Source organism: Rana temporaria, chromosome 4 (assembly GCF_905171775.1).
Source record: "Rana temporaria chromosome 4, aRanTem1.1, whole genome shotgun sequence".
Classification (NCBI taxonomy): Eukaryota; Metazoa; Chordata; class Amphibia; order Anura; family Ranidae; genus Rana; species Rana temporaria.
Window position 1 is genome coordinate 447,233,784 of NC_053492.1, and position 20,266 is coordinate 447,254,049.

The window sequence follows — 20,266 nt, forward strand, 5'->3', positions numbered from 1 at the left end:
GTTTTTGAGCTGATCCCCCGCTTACGGCGCTGTTTGAACGCCGCCACCGACATATACTGAGCGCAGTATGCTCGGCTCCTCTCAAAGGCTAGGAGGCAGCACAGGGCGTGACCTGAGCCGAGCCTGGCCGAGTACTGCGCTCGGTATATATCAGCGGCGGCGTTCAAACACTGTGCGGGTATCGGCATATATTGCGCACCCACGATTTCCCCCTTGTTTTAAGGGGGAAAAATGTGCGCAGTATACGCCGATAAATACGGTAACTTGTGAACACAAAGTGTCAAAGGAGGCTCTGATAATATCACAAATGTTTAGCATTGTGAGCATGTTGAGGGTTGGTGGGTTTTCATAAATTTATTTAGGAAATGTTTTAAATTTTTTCTTATTTCTCTTACCAGATTGATTACTGAACATGGGGGCATTTCTGGACAAACCCAAAACTGAAAAACACAATGCTCACGGTGCAGGAAATGGATTGCGCTATGGACTCAGCAGTATGCAGGGCTGGCGAGTGGAGATGGAGGATGCTCACACCGCTGTGGTGGGTATCCCTCATGGCTTGGAAGACTGGTCCTTCTTTGCCGTTTACGATGGCCATGCAGGGTCCCGCGTTGCCAATTACTGTTCTACGCACTTACTAGAGCATATCACAGACAATGAAGACTTCAGGGCCGCGGAGACTCCAGGATCTTCATTGGAACCTTCTGTAGAGAATGTTAAAAGTGGCATTCGAACTGGGTTTTTAAAAATCGACGAGTACATGCGCAACTTTGCTGACTTAAGGAATGGTATGGACAGAAGTGGCTCTACGGCTGTTGCAGTCCTTATTTCACCGGGCCACGTGTATTTCATCAACTGTGGGGATTCTAGGTCTGTTTTGTTTAGGAGTGGACAGGTTTGCTTTTCTACACAGGATCACAAGCCCTGCAATCCCAAGGAAAAGGAGAGGATCCAGAACGCAGGAGGCAGCGTCATGATTCAACGCGTCAATGGCTCATTGGCAGTTTCTCGTGCTCTCGGGGACTATGACTACAAATGTGTGGATGGCAAAGGCCCTACTGAGCAACTTGTATCTCCGGAGCCTGAGGTCTATGAAATTGTACGGGCGGACGGCGATGAGTTTATAATACTTGCTTGTGATGGTATTTGGGATGTCATGACCAATGAGGAGCTATGTGAATTTGTCAGATATAGGCTGGAGATAACGGATGACCTTGAGAAAGTGTGTAATTCTGTAGTGGACACCTGTTTACATAAGGTAAGCCATTAGTGGGTGAGATCTTGTGTGATATGTGAAAGCGGAACTAGGCTGCATCTGAGCACCACAATCCAAGAATGCTATTTACCGTATTTATTGGCGTATAACATGCACTTTTTTACCCTGAAAATAGAGGGTAAACCGTTCCTGCGTATTATACGCCGATATCATAATTTTTTTTTTTTTTTTTTTTTTTACCAACAGGGGGCGGGGATCGGGCCGGCCACCCCGCCTCTCCTGGCTATGGGACAGCGCTGGCAGTAGACTTTGAAGTTCAGAAAACATTACTGCCAGTCCTTTGTCATATACCGCTCCTCCTTTGTAAACTCTCAATGTAAATCTAAGCCTCTGCATACCTTAAAGTGGAGGTTCACCCTATAAAAATTTTCTAACACTGCATCCAGCCCAGTTGTGCATATAAAATGACACTGACCTTCTCTTTTTTTTCTCTAGTCGTCTTCCAGGACGGCACCCTGAGAGATGACTGGCTTCTCCTGACAGGAAACACAATCAAAAAGAGGTTAAAAACCCCGCCCCTTCCCGTGCTCCTCAGTTCTTGATTGTGTTTCCCCACAGCGAAACGTTTATTTTTTTCTGACCTAAGGCCTGGGGCTGGTGGTCCCCCCCTGGGAACTGAACCGCAGGCACTGGGTAGCCTTTGGGTTTAGCGAAGATTTCCATTCCTAGGGGGTCCCTTCTTGCTCAGGGGGGCCTCACTATGTGGGTTGAAGAACCCCCCTGAGTGCTGGAGTCTCCTGGGGATAGGTGGCTATTCTGGAGCTCCAGGGGCTGATCCACTCTCTCTCTCTGAGCTTTTCCCCTTACCTTGGAGGTCTGTGGGTCAGGCTCTCTCCGGTGGTGGGGGTTTTCTGTGCGGTCTGGGGCTGCGACTGGGTCGTCCTGGATTCCCTGGAGCGTTCATTGCCGTTTTCGAATTTGGCGCCAAAACCGGCGTCTCACAGAGCCGGCGGCGCAGGGCAATGACGTCACACGCGCGGCGCGTGTCACTTCCGGGTCGGCTCAGCAAAGATGGCGCGCTGCAGCTCCAACACGCCAGTCGGCTTCCCACGGCACCGGAGACACACGAAAGGGCAGCAGCAGCCGAGAGAGAGCGGCGCCTTCATCCTCACGCGATGGAGCGAGAGGTCCGGTCGTCTACGACCCCGGCTGCGGAGGAGACCACAGGGGGTGAGTCTTCCTGGACACAGGTATGGTGGGCTGGGACCCAGTAGTTGTTCCCTAGTATTTACATACATGCCTGTGTATCCTTTTCTTTCTAGGGGAGGATTTTGTTGCCCAGGGGGGTGCTAGTCGTTCAGTTAAGGACACTAGTCGCTCCAAAAAATGTGGCTATTGTAGTTGCAAGTTACCCTCAGATTATTCCAAACCCTTTTGTGCTAAATGTATCATTAAATTGGCAGGGAAGGAGACCTCTGAAATTCTGAAAGGATTTCTTGAGGTCCAGTCTGAGATGCTCTCTACTCTTAAAGAATTTCATGTGTCTTTAAAGAGCAAAGAGCCTGAAGCCCCCATCGCAGGGCCCTCTTCTCAAGAAAGTTCCTCTTCGCAGATTTTTAGAGTCCGCCAGGAATCCCTTGGTTCCTTAGTATCTGACTCTGAAGATTCAGAGATTCCTCCCCAGGAGGAAGGTTCTATTGGTCAGGCGGAAGAAGAAAATGAGGATACTAGGACAGGCAGATATGTCTTTGCTGCCGACGACATGGAAGGTCTCCTTGAGGCAGTGTACGCCTCCGAGGAGATTCCACAGCCTACGGAAGAAATTTCCACACAGGATAGGTTATACCAAGGCCTGTCTAAGCCTCAGGCCAAAGCTATTCCGGTACATCAGTCCCTTAAGGATATCATCCTCAGGGAATGGGCAGAACCAGAGAAAAAGCTTTTAAGATACAAGACCTGGAAACGACGTTGCCCCTTTAAAGAGGAGGAGGAATCTAAATTTTTTAAAATACCTAGATTAGATGCTCCCCTCGCGCAAATTTCCAAACAGTCGGACCTCTCCTTTGAGGACACAGGCAACTTGAAAGATCCTATGGATCGGCGGGCAGAGACCTCCTTGTGTAGGGCCTGGGAAGCTAATGCGGCTGCCTTGAGCCCCGCATTGGCTTCGGCCTGTATTGCTAGGAATGCTAATTCTTGGATCTCCAAGTTGATGGAACATGTGTCCCAGGGTTCAGACTCTAAGGGGATTCTAGAATCCCTTCAGCTCATAGGGAGCGCAGTAGCTTATTTAGCAGACACCTCAGTAGAGACGGTACGTTCTACCGCAAAGACAGGAGCCCTCCTCAACTCTGCCAGAAGAGCAGTATGGGTCAAGATGTGGAATGGGGACCTTGCGTCTAAGAACCGCCTTTGTGGTCTTCCCTTCGAGGGCTCCCTTCTCTTCGGTACGGGCCTGGATCAGGCCCTGACTAGGTCCTCAGAAAAAGGGGTGCGTTTTCCTACTAAGCCTAGACAAAACAAGAAAAAGTTTTTTCGAGGCCCCCAGGGGGGGTTTGGAGGTAAGAACCGTTCCTCGGAGAAGAAGGCCCCTTACAACAGACGTTGGGGTGCTGGGAAGGAAAAACAAAAAGGGGGTATCCTTTTTTCCAATCCAAAACCCAGCGACAAGGACTCCAAATGACGGGAAGGTCGGGGGAAGACTCTCCCAGTTCCTTCCCAGGTGGGAGAGTATTACTCAAAGTCCCCACATTCTCCAAATCGTAAGGGAGGGGTACAAACTAGAGTTCCGTCAGCTTCCCCCTCCAAACTTTATTCTGACTCACTTACCCAAGGACCCTCTCAAGTCAGCAGGCCTTCTGCAAAATGTCTCAGAACTGGCACAACAGGGGGTCATAGTTCCAGTCCCTGTGTACCAGAGAGGGTTGGGAGTGTACTCCCACATCTTTGTGGTCCCCAAGCCTTCAGGCAAATTTCGATTGATTATCAATCTGAAACCCCTGAATACCTCCCTCCTCCACAAGAGGTTTCGAATGGAGAGTATTTACAGCCTCAGGAGGCTCCTACTAAGAGAGGTATTCATGGTCACCATCGATTTAAGAGACGCGTACCTCCATGTCCCAATCTTCTTGGGTCATCAGAGGTTCCTCAGGTTTGCGATCGCCTCCGCCCAGGGAGTACAGCATTGGCAATTTGCTGCCCTTCCTTTCGGACTGGCCTCCAGTCCAAGGGTCTTTACCAAGGTCCTGGCGGAGGCGATCGCTTTCCTGCACCTACAAGGGATAGCGTTAGTTCCCTATCTCGACGACTTGATACTATACAATCAAAGTCGAGATCTCCTTCTTTCGGATCTAGCCACTGTGATGACTACCCTCGAGTCCTTGGGTTGGATCATCAACAAGGAGAAATCCTCACTCCTTCCAGAGCAGAAGAAACTCTATCTAGGGTTTCTGATAGATTCCTTGGAGAGGAAGCTCTTTTTACCCAACGACAAGATCCGGGGTCTCATGTCAGTGGTCAGATCAACGTTAGAAGGAGTAGAGTCCTCCTTCAGGGACATCATGAGAGTTCTAGGCCTAATGACCTCCTGTATTCCAGCAGTCCCGTGGGCTCAGCTCCACTCCAGACCCCTCCAATTTTTCCTTCTTTCCTCCTGGGACGGAAGAAGGGAATCCCTAGAGCTCAGAGTCAGTCTCCCAGAACCAGTGAAGCTCTCACTGGGCTGGTGGCTCATCCCACAGAACCTACAGCAAGGTCTGTCGTGGGGCCAGATCAATCCGGTCAGGATCACCACGGACGCCAGCTCATGGGGGTGGGGCGCACATCTGGACGATCTCCGTGCCCAGGGTACCTGGGGACAACGACAGAAGGGGGCCTCTTCAAATTACCGCGAGCTATTAGCGGTCGGAGAGGCTCTGAAGGCATTCGAGGACAGAGTCTTGGACCAGGAGGTCCAGATCATTTCCGACAATGCGACCGCGGTGGCCTTCCTCAACCATCAGGGGGGCACCAGATCTCGCACCCTTCTAGACTTGTCCTTAGAGATCCTGGGCTGGGCCGAGCAGAGAGTTCTCTCACTCTCGGCGGTACACCTGAAAGGGACCCTCAATCTGGAGGCAGACTATTTAAGTCGCCATCCCATTCTCCAGGGAGAATGGGAACTAAATACAGAGATTTTCAGTCTAATATGCCAGCACTTTGGCAGCCCAGAGATAGATCTCTTCGCCCGCAGGGCAAACCGGAAGGTGAAGAGGTTCTTCTCTCTCTCCCGAGAACACGGCTCGGAGGGGGTGGATGCACTGGCACAGGTATGGAGGTTCCAGCTAGCCTATGCCTTCCCTCCCTTGAGCCTGATTCCGAGAGTCCTGCAGAAGGTAAATCTAGCAGTAGGGAAGTTCATTCTCGTCACACCCTGGTGGCCCAAGAGGGCCTGGTTTCCCGCTCTAGAGCGAGGGTCAGTGTTGCCTCCCCTACTTCTCCCTGTCCGGGCGGACCTTCTTCGTCAGGGTCCGATTTATCACCCAGAACCCGGCTTCTTCAAGCTGACGGCCTGGTGCTTGAGAGGCGGAACCTGAGGGAGAAGGGCTGCTCCGAGAGAGTTATTGACACGCTTCTAGCCAGTAGGAAGGTAGTCACTAGGCGTATATATGCCAAAACCTGGGGTATCTTCTCTCGCTGGTGCTCAGAGAGACAGAATTCTCAGCAGGAGACCTCGGTCATCTTAGATTTTCTCCAAGATGGAGTAGACAAGGGGTTAGCCACAAGGACTCTAAGGGTTCAGGTGGCAGCCTTGTCGTATTTTTTGGATAGACGTCTATCCCTGGACCCCCTGGTCAAAAGGTTTCTTATAGCCAGAGACAGGTTGTCCCCAGTTCAGATCTCTAGGGTTCCACCCTGGGATCTTTCGTTAGTGTTAAACCAACTTACCAAGGCTCCGTTTGAGCCAATTGACACTATCCCCATCAGGTTACTCACCTTTAAATTTGCCTTCCTCTTGGCAATCACGACAGCCAAGAGGATAGGTGATATGCAGGCGCTCTCCATTAAAGAGCCATTTTTTCGCTTATTTGAGGACAGGGTTGTTCTAAGTCAGGACCCCCTTTATCTTCCTAAGGTAGTGACAAAGTTCCACAGGTCACAGGAAGTAATCCTCCCTTCTTTTTGTTCAAATCCCCAGAATGAAGGAGAAGCTTCCTTTCATTGTCTGGATGTTAGACGATGTCTATTAGCTTACTTAGAAAGAGTTACAGTCTTTAGACGTTCTACTCATCTATTAATTTGTTTTTCGGGTCAGAAAAGAGGCCTTCAAGCGTCCAGAGCCTCTATTTCTAGATGGATTAGGCAGACAATTTCCTTAGCTTATGTACAAGCCGGTAAGGTAGCTCCTAATGTTAAAGCACACTCCACACGATCACTAGCAACCTCCTGGGCAGAAAGGGCCGGAGCTTCGGTGGAGCAAATTTGCAGAGCAGCGACGTGGTCAAGCCAGAACACGTTCCTGAAACATTATAGAGTTGACCTACTGTCACCTCAGGACTTGGTTTTCGGGAGAAAGGTCCTGCAAGCAGTGGTCCCGCCCTAAGGTAGGCCTGAAGCTACTTGCTTCTCTCTCAGGGTGCCGTCCTGGAAGACGACTAGAGAAATGACCAGTTACACTTACCGGTAGCTGTATTTCTGGTAAGTCTTACAGGACGGCAGGCCTACTTCCCACCCTTGTGATACATTATTGGTTTGTATTATATTTTCTGTGGTGTTTTTCCCGTGCACTGGTGGGTTCATACTTTATCTCAAACTGAGGAGCACGGGAAGGGGCGGGGTTTTTAACCTCTTTTTGATTGTGTTTCCTGTCAGGAGAAGCCAGTCATCTCTCAGGGTGCCGTCCTGTAAGACTTACCAGAAATACAGCTACCGGTAAGTGTAACTGGTCATTTTTTTTTTTTCTTTTCCGTAGATGGCCTTTAGCCGTGGAATTCACCGCGGCTTCCGGGTAGGGAATCCCGCGGGAGTGGGCGTTCCTATTGACATGCCAATTGATTGACATGCCAAACGACGGCGCACACGGCGCGTCACGACTTCCCGAAGGAAGCTCGGCTCTATTCGGCGCCTGTGCACCAGCGCCGAATAGAGCCGACCCGAGCTTCCTTCGGGAAGTCGTGACGCGCTGTGTGCGCCGTCGTTTGGCATGTCAATAGGAACGCCCACTCCCGTGGGATTCCCTACCCGGAAGCCGCGGTGAATTCCACGGCTAAAGGCAATCTACGGAAAAAAAAAAGGTCAGTGTCCTTTTATATGCACAACTGGGCTGGATGCAGTGTTAGAATTTTTTTTTTAGGGTGAACCTCCACTTTAATTAACGGCGCTCGTTGTGGCTGCTCTATTCCTCCCGCGTCACCTCCTCCTCGTGTGTAGCTTTTGATTGGAAGAGAGCGGTCAATGAAGCAGAGGGAGAGCAGTCACATGACCGGGTCCACGCGAGAGAACGGCGTTGATGGAGGTATTTTTTAGAACTTTGCTTTACAATGAGTGACCGTGTACGAGAAGGGGCCGACAGTGTGAAGTTTTCTCCACTTTAGAGTATGATGGCAGCGCTGTACCTGTCCCAGTGCTGGAAAGTGCAGGGGAGGGGGGGGGGGGGGGGGTCTTTGTAATGAAAGGGGGCTACGGTGTTGTACAGGGGGGTCTAAGTATTATGCCAGTATTAGTGTGTAAAGTGTTTTTTTTTTTTTTTCCTGAAATTTCCCCTTTTAAAGTTAAGGTGCGTGTTATATGCCGATAAATACGGTAATCTTTTTTTTTTTTTTTTTTTTTTATATATTCAAAGCAAACTCTTCCCATGCTTTTATTATGTTTATCACTTTGAAAAATGCCCCCTATCATTTCCGGACATGCCCATCTTGAATAAGGGCAGATTATTTATGTCAATTTTTTTTTTTTACTTCCTGGAATCCACCTGTCCTTGGCTCAGACGTGCAGACACGAGGGTGTGCTTAGCTGGCAGCCCCTCCTGAAGACTTCTGGGATGACATTTTGCCTAGGCCTGGAAACCAGGAAGTAACTAAAGTATAAAATAAGATCAAGCAAATTGGGAAGTAGATTATCTATTTTACTAATGTTGGCAGCATAAGGATTTAACCACTTAAGACCCGGGCCAATATGCAGGTTAAGGACCCCTTGCCCCTTTTTGCGGTTCGGCACTGCGTCGCTTTAGCTGACAAATTGCGCGGTCGTGCAATGTGGTTCCCAAACAAAATTGGCTTCCCCCCCCCCCCCCCCCACAAATAGAGCTTTATTTTGGTGGTATTTGATCTCCTCTGCGGTTTTTATTTTTTTGCGCTATAAACAAAAATAGAGCGACAATTTTGAAAAAAAATGCAATATTTACTTTTTGCTATAATATCCCCAAAAAATATATAATTTTTTTTTTTTCCTCAGTATAGGCCGATACGTATTCTTCTTTTTGGTAAAATCGCAATAAGCGTTTAACGATTGGTTTGCGCAAAATTTATAGCGTTTTATAAAATAGGGATAGTTTTATGGCATTTTTATAAAAACAATTAAAGGCTTCTGACTTGTCTAGTAATGACATGTATACAGTGCATCTGGAAATTCACAGCGCTTCACTTTTTCCACATTTCATGTTGCCAACTTAATCCAAAATGGATTACATTTTCCTCAAATTCTACAAACCATACCCCATAATGACAACATTAAAGGGGTTGTAAAGGTAAATGTTTTTTCACCTTAATGCATCCTGTGCATTAAGGTGAAAAAACATCAGATGGTACCGCCCGAGCACCAGTTTTACTTACCTGACCCTTCGAAAGTCCCGGGCGCATTCATGTGATCCTCTTCGGTTCCCAGCCTGGCCATTGATTGGCTAGGCTGGACGGATTGATAGCAGCACAGCCATTGGCTGGCACTGCTGTCAATCACAGCGGATGTCCCGGGGGGCGGGGCCGAGTGATGCAGTCGGCGGCTATGCCCGCCGCTGTATCACGGGAGGGCGCTCGCAAAAGCTTTCTACCATGCGAGCTTGCTCGCTTGAAGGTAGAAAGCTTTTGCAAGGAGGAGCCGAGACAGCCGCCGAGGGACCCCAGAAGACAGGGTTAGGGGACACTCTGTGCAAAACAAGCTGCACAGTGGAGCTAAGTATAACATGTTTGTTTAATATTTTTTTTGCTTCTAGTGACCCTTTAAAGAAGCTTGTTTAAAATATTAGCAAATGTATTAAATAAAAAACAAATCGCATGTACATAAGTATTCACAGCCTTTGCCATGACGCTCAAAATTGAGCTTGGGTGCATCCTGTTTCCACTGAACATCCTTCAGTCCACTGAACATCCTTCAGATGTTTCTACAACTTGATTGGAGTCCACCTGTGGTAAATTCAGTTGATTGGACATGATTTGGAAAGGCACACGCCTGTCTATATAAGGTCCCACATGTAACAGTGCATGTCAGAGCACAAACCAAGCCATGAAGTCCAAGGAATTGTCTGTAGACCTCTGAGACAGGATTGTATGGAGGCACAGATCTGGGGAAGGGTACAGAAAAATGTCTGCAGCATTGAAGGTCCCAATGAGTACCGTGATCTCAATCATCCACAAATGGAAGTTGTTTGGCACCACCAGGACTCTTCCTAGAGTGGGCCACCAAACTGAGCGATTGGGGCGGAATGGCCTTAATTGTGGACGTGACCAAGAACCTGATGGTCGCTCTGACAGAACTCCAGCGTTTCTCTGTGGGGAGAGAACCTTCCAGAAAAAAAACTCTCTGCAGCACTCTACCAATCAGGCCTGTATGGTAGTGGTCAGGCTGAAGCCACTCCTCAGTAAAAGGCACATGACGGCCTACCTGTAATTTGCCAAAAGGCACCCGAAGGACTCTTGGACCATGAGAAACAAAATTCTCTGGTCTGATGAAACAAATTGAACTCTTTGGCCTGAATGGCAAGCATCATGTCTGGAGGGAACCAGGAACTGCTCATCACCTGGTCAATATCCCTACAGTGAAGCATGGTGGTGCCAGCATCACACTGTAGGGATTTTATTTTTTAAGCAGCAGGAACTGAGAGTCAGGATTGAGGGAAAGATGAATGCAGCAACATGCAGACACTCTTGAATGAAAATCTGTTCCCGAGCACTCTGGACCTCAGACTGGGGCAAAGGTTAATAGGACAACGACCCAAGATAACAGAGGAGTGGCTACGGGACAACTCTGAATGTTCTTGAGTTGCCCAGACTTGAACCCGATTGAATATCTCTGGAGAAATCTGAAAATGGCTGTGCACCGACCCTCCCCATCCAACCTGATGGAGCTTGAGAGGTCCTGCAAAAAAGAATGGGAGAAACTTCCCAAAAACTGGTGTGCCAAGCTTGTAGCATCATACTCATAAGACTTGTGTGTAATTGGTGCCAAAGGAGCTTCAACAAAGTATTGAGGAAAGGCTGTGAATACTTTGTATACATGGAATTTTTTAAATATAAATTTGCAAAGATTTCAAACTTTTCACGTTGTCATTTTAAGTGGTATGGTTTGTGGAATTTTTAAGGAAAATGAATCTGTTTTGAAATTTGGGCTGTAATATAAAATGTGGAAAAAGTGAAGCGCTGTGAATACTTTCCAGATGCACTTTACATCTGTTTAGTCAGACTGAGTTTAGTTAGTGGGTTTAGGGCGAGATGACACTGAATTCGGCTGTGCATTTGTTTGTTTGTGCCAATGAGCAGGCAGGTGAACAAGAATATTTCTTGCCCCAGTGTGAGAATTGGAACACAGGTTTTTTTACAGAATTGGAAACCCTTTGGCAGGTAACACCGTAAACCTGAACTCCAGATAACGTGCGTTTATCAAATGACTTGTTCTTTATACTGTGTGAGATTTTTATATATATATATATATATATATATATATATATATATATATATATATATATATATATATATTATAATTTTTATAGTTTTTTCAACTAAACTTTAGTTTGCCATGGGAGTGGAACATCTGTTGCTCTCAAACATTACTTTTTTTTTTTTTTTTGTGTGCAAAAGGTCTGTGGTAGGTGTGTGGTTCTTTTGATGGTTGGTTTCCTCTTTCCGACGGTCTTGCCGAGAATGTCTAATTTTTGCTTTGGCCACAGCTCATTTACACGCTATGTGATCAGGCAGTGTGCATGTCGGTACCTAGTCTGGTTGAGCAGGCTACAATCTATTTCGATATAGAGTTGGTCATTTGAAAAAATAAATCCGTACAGCAACCCAGTGAAAAATGGGGTTGGTTTTTTCTTTTTTTTTCCCCCCCCCCCCCCCCCAATCCTATTTGGACAGGCAAACATTGGATAATTTTACACCCAGTGCTTACAAATTAAGATGACCCTACATTAAAAGCAGTATTTTTTTTTTATTATTGCAGATTAATACTTGCCTATGCTGCTAACCGATGCAGAATCTGTCCCCCGGTGCCTCCTACACTGAGGACCGAGTGATCAAACACGCCAATCACTCCGGTTTTCAGAGCTCCATGAGCAGACAACTGTAGACTGTCAGTCGCAGCTCTCTGCTCGCTCATTGGAGCTGTGGAGGGGCTCAGTCTTAGCGACTCACGGGTGTCAGTCCAGGCACCTGGCGGAATCCAGATTTTCTTGTCACGAAGACGAGGTGCCCGGACTGATATCTGTGATGTCAGCAGGGAGCGGACTTTGGCCTGCTCTCTGCTAAAAACGGGTCACAGAAGTGCAAAACTATGGATCACAGGAGTGCCGTTCGAAGTAAAGCCAAATGAGCTCAGGCTGGACTTCTCATGAATTTTTTTTTTTTTTTTTTTTTTTTTTTTTTTTTAATAAATGCAAAACCTACAATTTGACTAGGTTTTCTCCTTATCTAGCCTTAAAGTAGGACTATGGGCAAAACTTTTTTATTTTGGGTAGGGCAAACGAGTGTTGGAACCCATTGGGGAAATTTCCCTTCCCTTCCTGTCCCATAGCCAAAACAGGAAGTGCATGGATATTTCTGCAAATGAAGGAAATTCCTTGGGAGGTCACCATAACTGGTGTCCCCCATTTGGAGTATTTCCCCTTTTTTTATTAGCTTTCTGGGGACATCCCAATGGCTTTTATGAGGACAAGGGCAAATTCTAACCGGTTAATTCCTCTTTGTTAAATTTTGAGCTGGAGTTGGGCTTTGGGTACATGAATGGAAAAGTCTCTAAAGTGGTGTACGTTGCAATATTTACTGATTTTTGTGTTTTTTTTTTTATTTTGATAACAGGGAAGCCGTGATAATATGAGCATTGTGCTGGTTTGTTTTCCAAATGCCCCCAAGGTGTCCGAAGAGGCCATCAAGAAAGATGCTGAGCTGGATAAACATTTAGAATCGAGAATTGAAGGTATATCTGTCGGACCTCGTGTAGTATGTGTTCTGTCTTGTTAAAGGAAGCTTCAGGTTTTAGATAGAAATGTTCTTTTGGTTTTGGCCGCCTTATGTACTTTCTGATCTCCCGCAGTGCCTTTACTGTGCCACTTTATAGTAGGGCTGCAACTATTTTCATAATGGATTAGTTGGCCGATTACGGTTTCTATTAATCGGTTAATAACCTTTTTAAAGGGGTGTGTGTGTGTGTGTTTGTTTTTTTTTCGTTTTTTTTGGCCAGTTTGTTGGGCAGATTAAAAAAAACACAAATTGCCGCAAAAGCACAGTTTTGCATTAAAAGTCCTTCCCCTTTCCAAAAACGCAGCAGTGGTTCATTTTTTACTGTGGGACAGTGAAAGTAATATTTACAGTAGCGATTTGCTCCTTTTGTACTATATAAAATGATTTTTTTTTTAACCCTGTTACTGGCTGATTTAATTTATTATTATTATTATTATTATTATTATTATTATTATTATTATTATACAGGATTTATATAGCGCCAACAGTTTGCGCAGCGCTTTACAACATATGAAATGGTAATCAATTAACTTCATAATCAGTTGTCGATTAATCAATTAGTTGTTTTGGCCCTATTGTATAGAGATGCACCGACAAATTCACAATACATTGTGCCGAAACTGAAAAATGTGTTAAACAAAAAAAATAAATTTTATATATAATCTATCAAGCTGCGCAATAGATATAATTCAAGCATAAAAATGTGAATGATTGTACTATTGGTGTGTTGAAATCACTACAACAAGTAGGTTGCCGTATTTGTATCACATTCTAATGAGTCCCAGTGAAAAAGGTGAGCAAATGTCCTATTTTTCCAAAAAAGGACGCATCGGATGATCAAAAATGAAGATGTACTGTTCTCATACATGCAAGTTGGTGACCTCAAACCAAAAGAAACTGTAGAATAGTGATGTGATAGAAAGGAAATCCTCCACCTTAAATAACTGCCTCTTACCGAAAGGGAAGATTCCCAACCAGAGATCTTCTGTTGGCGTGTGGCTTTCTAACCCAGCCTAGGGGTCTATGCAGCTGGATATCATTTCTCCGGTATCCAATTAGTCTCCCACCGCTCACAAATGGTCAGATGTGATTACAACCAGGTGAGAAAGGGGAAAAAAAAAGGCTGACATAGCGTAATTCAGTAAACGTTTTAATGTAAAATTGAATAAAAATTTGCACTTCCGATATGAAGATAAAAATCGCATGTGAAAATTTGTAGCCGGCCGGCTAACACGGCCTGTTTACTCCAGGACTCTGTATGTAGTGATGACGTCGGCACGCTATTTATATCTCCAATACATAGATGGGACCGCCCCATCTGAGCTCCCAGCATCCCCGAAGCTGTGATTGCCATTTAGGATGAGGGAAAAAAACCTTCGAAAACTATGGGTGCAAATGGTTAAAAACGTATCCTCCCTAACCCCTATGCTGCCATTCTAACTGTGGGCATCAATCATTCTCAAATATAACTTGGTAATGAACTAGATAAGAAAGTATACTTTACTCACACGCGAGTGTGATTTCAGCTATATGCTAGTTTGGCTAATTTCCCTTGCTGTATGCATTGCATTCAGCATGCGACCCAGATGTCCTCACTTCATGTGACAGGACCCCCCAATCCGAGTGCCCAGCGTCTCCATTACCGTCATCGCAGGCTTGCCCCCACTAAGGAAGAGGTGCCACGATATGTGACGCACGTATCGCATCACAGCACCACCCTGTCCAGGGCACCCAGCGTCCTACCAAAGGCCGGCACGTCGTATGACTGGGACGCCCCACCCAGAGCCCACGACGTCTGTCCGATCGACATCCCCATGTCAGGAATGGGCGGACTTGCCCTCGCTGTGGAGGAGGTTCCACAATATGCGACGTGCGCATCCCATCACAGCACCGCCCTATGCAGGACACAGCGTCCTAACAAAGGTCAGCGCGTCACATGACCGAGCCGCCCCGCCCAAAACATCCAGCGTCCCGCGACGGAAATTCGCCATCTCCAGAGTGGGCAAATCTGCCCTCTCCTCTGAAATTGGACACAGAATGTTTACTTTGCAAGTCTCACTCTATCCCACTTTGCGCACCATAAGTGCAGCGCTATAAAAATAAAACCAAAACGGGAAGAGGGCTGGACTGCCTAAACTTATATTATAAACCTCATATATGAAAGGGCAAAAGATATATGTGGCTCTATTCCTACCATATTAGGTATGGGCTTGTGTTGATCCCTGAACATACAATATATGCGGTTGCTAAAAGTAATTTGAATTGCCATGTGTCATTTCAAATATACTGGCAATAGTTATCTTGTATGTATTAAGTTAGTGACCTCACGACAAAATAAAATGATATAAAATTGCATAAAAAATGACATTAAAACTATCATTGAAATATAATTGGTGGTCCTGAATCAATTTCAATCACTCGTATGAATCATCTCCTAACCCCACCATGCTACACACCTTGCGGGTTGAACATAGACAGATGTTAATGCGTTTATAGACAACAGCTGATAATGTGGGACGAAGTCATTTGTGACGAAACGACGTAGGGTGAAGCGGCGTGCTGACGTCATCACTACATAGTCCCAGAGTGAATGGGCTGTGTTAGCCGGCCGGCTACAAATTTTCACTTTTTTTTTTTTTTTTTTTTTTTTATTTATCTTCATATTGTAAGTGCAAATTTTTATTTAATTGTACATTAAAATGTTTACTGGATTACGCTATGTCAGCCTTTTTGTCCTTCCTCACCTGGTTGTAATCACATCTGACCATTTGTGAGCGGTGGGAGACTAATTGGATACCGGAGAAACGATATCCAGCTGCATAGACCCCTAGGCTGGGTTATAAAGCCACACGCCAACAGAAGATCTCTGGTTGGGATCCTCCCTTTCGGTAAGAGGCAGTTATTTAATGTGGAGGATTTCCTTTCCATCACATCACTATTCTACGGTTTCTTTTGGTTTGATGTCACCAACTTGCCTGTAGGAGAACAGTACATCTTCAGTTTTGACCATCTGATGCATCCTTTTTAGAATGTGATACAAATGGGGCAACCTACTTGTTGTAGTGATTTCAACACACCAATAGTACAATCATTCACATTTTTATGTTTGTTGTTTTTTTTGTTTGAATTATATCTATTGCGCAGCTGGTTTTTCCTATAAATGCCCATCTGTAGCCTCACTGTGCCCTTTCTAAAGCCTCATGTACTTTTTGATCTCCCGCTGTGTCCTGCAATTGCAGTCGGCGGCTGTCCACTGTAACAAAGCCCCGCCGCCACCTCGGCCATGATAGACGGGACACCTGATTCAGTTTCCCATTGTTATCAGTGGTCCGTCTATCACGGGCGAGGAGGCGGGGCTTTGTTACAGTGGACGGTTGCCGACTGCAAGTGTAGATGTTGTGGCCATTGAGAAATGAATTGCTTACTATTTTCCATGCAGTAAAGGGTCAATGATTTTCAGATATTCGTACTAATCATACAAAAATTCTTTGTACATTCGATAGACTAATGTTGTTCAAAATGTTCAGTTGCTTTTACCATTTTTATTTTATATATATATATATATATATATATATATATATATATATATATATATATATATATATATATATATATATATATATATATATATATATATATATATATATATATATATATATATATATATATATATATATATATATATATTTTTTATATATAATTATCCCAAGAAAACCATACTGTCTGACAGTTCATTACAAAACCTTTGCCAATCTGCTCCTTCAAGTCTTTTTCATGACTGGTGAAACTAATGTAGATTTGACCACGCTAACAACAATCTAAGTTTCTGAAAATGAAAATTTGTGTGCAAATATCTGTGTAATGGCCAGCAGAAGGGTGTTTTTATTTTTTTATTTTATTCTTCTTTTTTTTTTTTTTTTTTTTTTAGAGCGCTAAAATAACGAGGGTTGTTTGCTCTTGTCTAACATTGTAGAATGTAGCTTTTTTCCAACCTGCTGTTCTAACTAGCTTGTACTAGGGCCTAATCTGCATGGGTGATTTCTAGTTGTCTTCACTTGATTGCTAAAACAGTGGGGCCCTATAGAGCAAGCTGCATTGTCTTGTGTAGCCAAGGTTACCAAAGCTTCACACAGTGCTGCAATTAAAATAAGTTTATACTGTGTTTAGAGTTTGAAGATATGTATGTGGATAGGAGCTCCAAATACCAGCATTAGGAGATTACTACTTCATCTAGACGTGTGGGCTTATTTTTTTTCTAAACATTTGGTTTCTCAAGGACAGGTGGTAAAACTTGTGTCCTTGTATAAAAACATTAATGTAGTCACATGACAATTATTTATTTGCCATCTGATCATAGCTCCTGAAGAAGCAGCTAATATAAACCCACGAAACACGTAGAGCATGGTCTTTTATTTGAGGATGTAATTCTTTTGATTGTCATGATTAATTTTATATGTATAAAATCCTTTTAATTTTAACTTTGACTGCTTAATATCAGTTAATATACGGTACCATCAAAGTCCCAAATATGACCGCTTTCCTTCTATTTACATTTAATGTAAAATGGGTATTAAAATCTTTATGGTTTGTAATATTGTAATTGTGTACATTGAGGACGCCTCTATTGCATCAACACATGCTTCGCTCTGTTCTGATAAATTTGCTCCATAAAACTGTTTGTAGCCACATTGGGCAAACCCATTGGCACTATATTGCCAAAAAGTACTGGGACACCTGCCTTTACACATACATTAAAGCGGAGTTCCACCCAAAAGTGGAACTTCCACTTTAAGCACTCCTCGCCCCCTTACATGCCACATTTGGCATGTAATTTTTTGGGGGGAAGTCGCGGAACTCGCACAGTTTGTGCCCAGCCATGAAGCCAACAGCTATCACAGCCGGGTGCCCTCAGTGTGAATAGGGGAGAGGAGCGTCTCTCTCGGTGGCCGCTTCGCTGGACCGTGGAGCAGGCAAGTGTCAAGTCGGCAGCTACGCTTTTTGTATCTGCTGACTTTTAATAGACATAAGGCTGGAACTCCGCCATAACTTTAATAGCATCCCAGCCTTGGTCCATAGGGTTCAATATTTGAGTTGGCCCATCCTTTGCAGCTGTAACAGCTTCAACTCTTCTGGGAAGGTTGTCCACAAGGTTTAGGAGTGTGTCTATGGGAATGTTTGACCATTCTTCCAAAAGCGCATTTGCGAGGTCAGGCACTGATGTGGACTAGAAGGCCTGGCTCAGTCTCTGCTCAAATTCATCCCAAAGGTGTTCTATAAGCTTGAGATCAGGACTCTGCGTGCCAGTCAAGTTTCTGTACCCCGAACTCGCTCATCCACCAAATCTTTGTAAATTTGTTTTCCGCGAGATAGAATTCAGTAAAGTGGGCTGTTCTTGTAGTTGATGACGTAATCTGTCCTAAACAAAAATCTCACTAGACCATTGAAGATGTTTCTCCTTCCAAAGATTCTGCAGGTGAAACATTTGAGATGCCCCTAAAGTCTTTTAATCTTGCAGGCCCAGTCCTGCCACCTGCTCTTGCTGCAATTTCAGTATGTCAAATCGCAGCTACATGGGTTAGGGCAAAGAACCAACATGACCCTGTGGTTGGGGAACAATTAATAGCAGTTGCCTTCTGCTCTGTGTAGATGCCATATAACATGTCATGAGGCCGAATGGCTCCAATCTGTTATGTACAGTAACTTATTTTACAGAATTTGTATAGCGCCAAGTTTGCGCAGCGCTTTGCAACATGGGGACAGACAGTACACTTGCAATACAAATCAATACAGAGGGTCCTGCTCGTTGGAGCTTACAATCTAGAAAACTTATGACTAGAAGCTTAGACAGCTGAAGCTGCCTACAAGTGCCTTTCCAAGGAAGATGTGTGATATGGGACACTTTACCAATTGATCAAAAGGGTCCCAGTTGGGTAGGTTTTATTTCCATTGCCTCTGAGACAAGGGACATGCTAATTTGTAGGCTTTTGGGATTACCACCTATAGCCCTGAAAAATTAAATACCTCTGAAAAAGGTGGTATTTTCCGGGCAACCACAATTATGAATGACAACTAAGGTCATAAAAAATACTAGTTTTATTACAAAAATTGGTAGACATACTAAATATCATAATGACATATCAAAATATACTGTAAAAATATCAATCTAGAATGAGTACTGTAGATCATCATGTGCCCCAGGACCAAGCTAAGGACACAGATGGTTGTTTCCAACGCGTTTCAAATGTTTGTTTCAAAATTACATCCTTCTTCAGGGAAATTGAACAGAAACTTTTCCTCTTCTAGGCAAGGAGTGCCTGGATTATCCCCAGGGAGGCTTGGGTGCCCCAACACCAATTAACGTGGCCGGACCGGATGACGCATCCAATGCCTAAGAGGGATCCTTCACCTATAAGGGCTCCAAACCATAGGGGGTGGATGATGATTAATCAATTCCACTTTCTGGTCAGCAACCAGCCACAACAGAAATAGTCCCAGCAATCCTGGGGCAAAGCCCAATTTGCTAAACGTACACCGCTATTCCAAAAGGGAGTCCAAGGCAAAGATATGTGAAAAAAGAGAGACCAACGCCATATAGACTCCCACTAGCCCTATTCAAAAAAAATGGACAGCATAGGGAGCCTTCAGGTGTGCTCTGGACTATTGCACAAGAATTTGGTGTGCATTTTTCTGCACCTCATTGCTTGTCACCCATTGGCTCTGTAGCAAAGTTGGAGGAGCTCCAGTCTGACTTTTTATACAAGGACACTTTGCCTGTCCAGGGATTCAGCAATGTCCTTGCATCTTCCATGCAGCTTCTCAGGCGGTTTCCTACAGTGCGAGCCGTGCTGTGCCTTGTGACTAGTCCCGTAGTCTTCTGGGACCTGTGGTGGGGGGTGCGGCGGGCAGGCGAACTTTGTTTCTGATTGGCAGTGGGAGGGGGAGCTTGTCGAAACCTGGTACCCCCCCAAATAAGGTGCCAAATGTTGCAATACAAGTTCTTGTATGCTTTTAAATACAATTGAAATGAACACTTTTTTTTTTCTTTCAGTATCTTTGGAGCCACATATCTTGGCGTTCAGTCATGTTTAGTCAGTTGAGGTTGAATTTTTTTATTTTTTTTTGGTCATGTCATGTGAGACTAAAAATTGAAGTAGACCTGGTTGGTTAATCGCAGAACAAGTTTTACACCTTTTTTACTCTTACCAGAAACGTCTATCTGCATTGTATATGTATAGTTTGTTGACATTTTTGAAGGTATGCCATCTTGTGAGGTTTTGTCGGTATATACACGGAGTATCCTAGTTCATCCTTCCCTAGAATAACATGACATGCTATTAGCATAGTTGGTGTGCTTCACGGTGATATAAGTTTACATAAAGCTCTGTATTTATAGCAACACACAAGTTGCTATGCGTCTGGTTTGTTTCATTGTTGCCAAAATAAAAATTGTTACTCTTTCTCCCTTGTAGAAATCATGACAACTGCCGGGGAGGAAGGAATGCCAGATCTCACTCATGTAATGCGCATCCTGTCAGCGGAGAATATTCCAAATTTACCACCTGGAGGTGGATTAGCTGGAAAGTGAGTGGCTGAATGTGGTATTAATAGAACATTCTATGAGGATGTG

The 20,266-nt window shown here is 44.8% G+C and overlaps 2 protein-coding genes across 5 annotated transcripts in view; both read left to right on the plus strand.

The window, feature by feature from the left end:
* The window catches only part of PPM1B (protein phosphatase, Mg2+/Mn2+ dependent 1B), a 100,310-nt gene that overhangs the window by 59,864 nt on the left and 20,180 nt on the right, over nt 1-20,266 (plus strand). For all 4 annotated transcript variants that reach the window (XM_040351541.1, XM_040351540.1, XM_040351543.1 and 1 more), the window contains exons 2-4: nt 399-1,258; nt 12,478-12,595; nt 20,109-20,220. In XM_040351541.1, coding sequence (XP_040207475.1) covers nt 413-1,258; nt 12,478-12,595; nt 20,109-20,220 — 1,076 coding nt within the window. In that variant the 5' untranslated portion in view covers nt 399-412. The remainder of the gene's footprint in view (nt 1-398; nt 1,259-12,477; nt 12,596-20,108; nt 20,221-20,266) is intronic.
* On the plus strand, nt 2,079-6,503 carry LOC120937964. Its single transcript, XM_040351545.1, has 2 exons — nt 2,079-3,051; nt 3,238-6,503. Exons 1-2 carry the CDS (start codon nt 2,730-2,732, stop codon nt 3,897-3,899), a joined length of 984 nt encoding a protein of 327 aa, XP_040207479.1. The 5' UTR covers nt 2,079-2,729; the 3' UTR covers nt 3,900-6,503.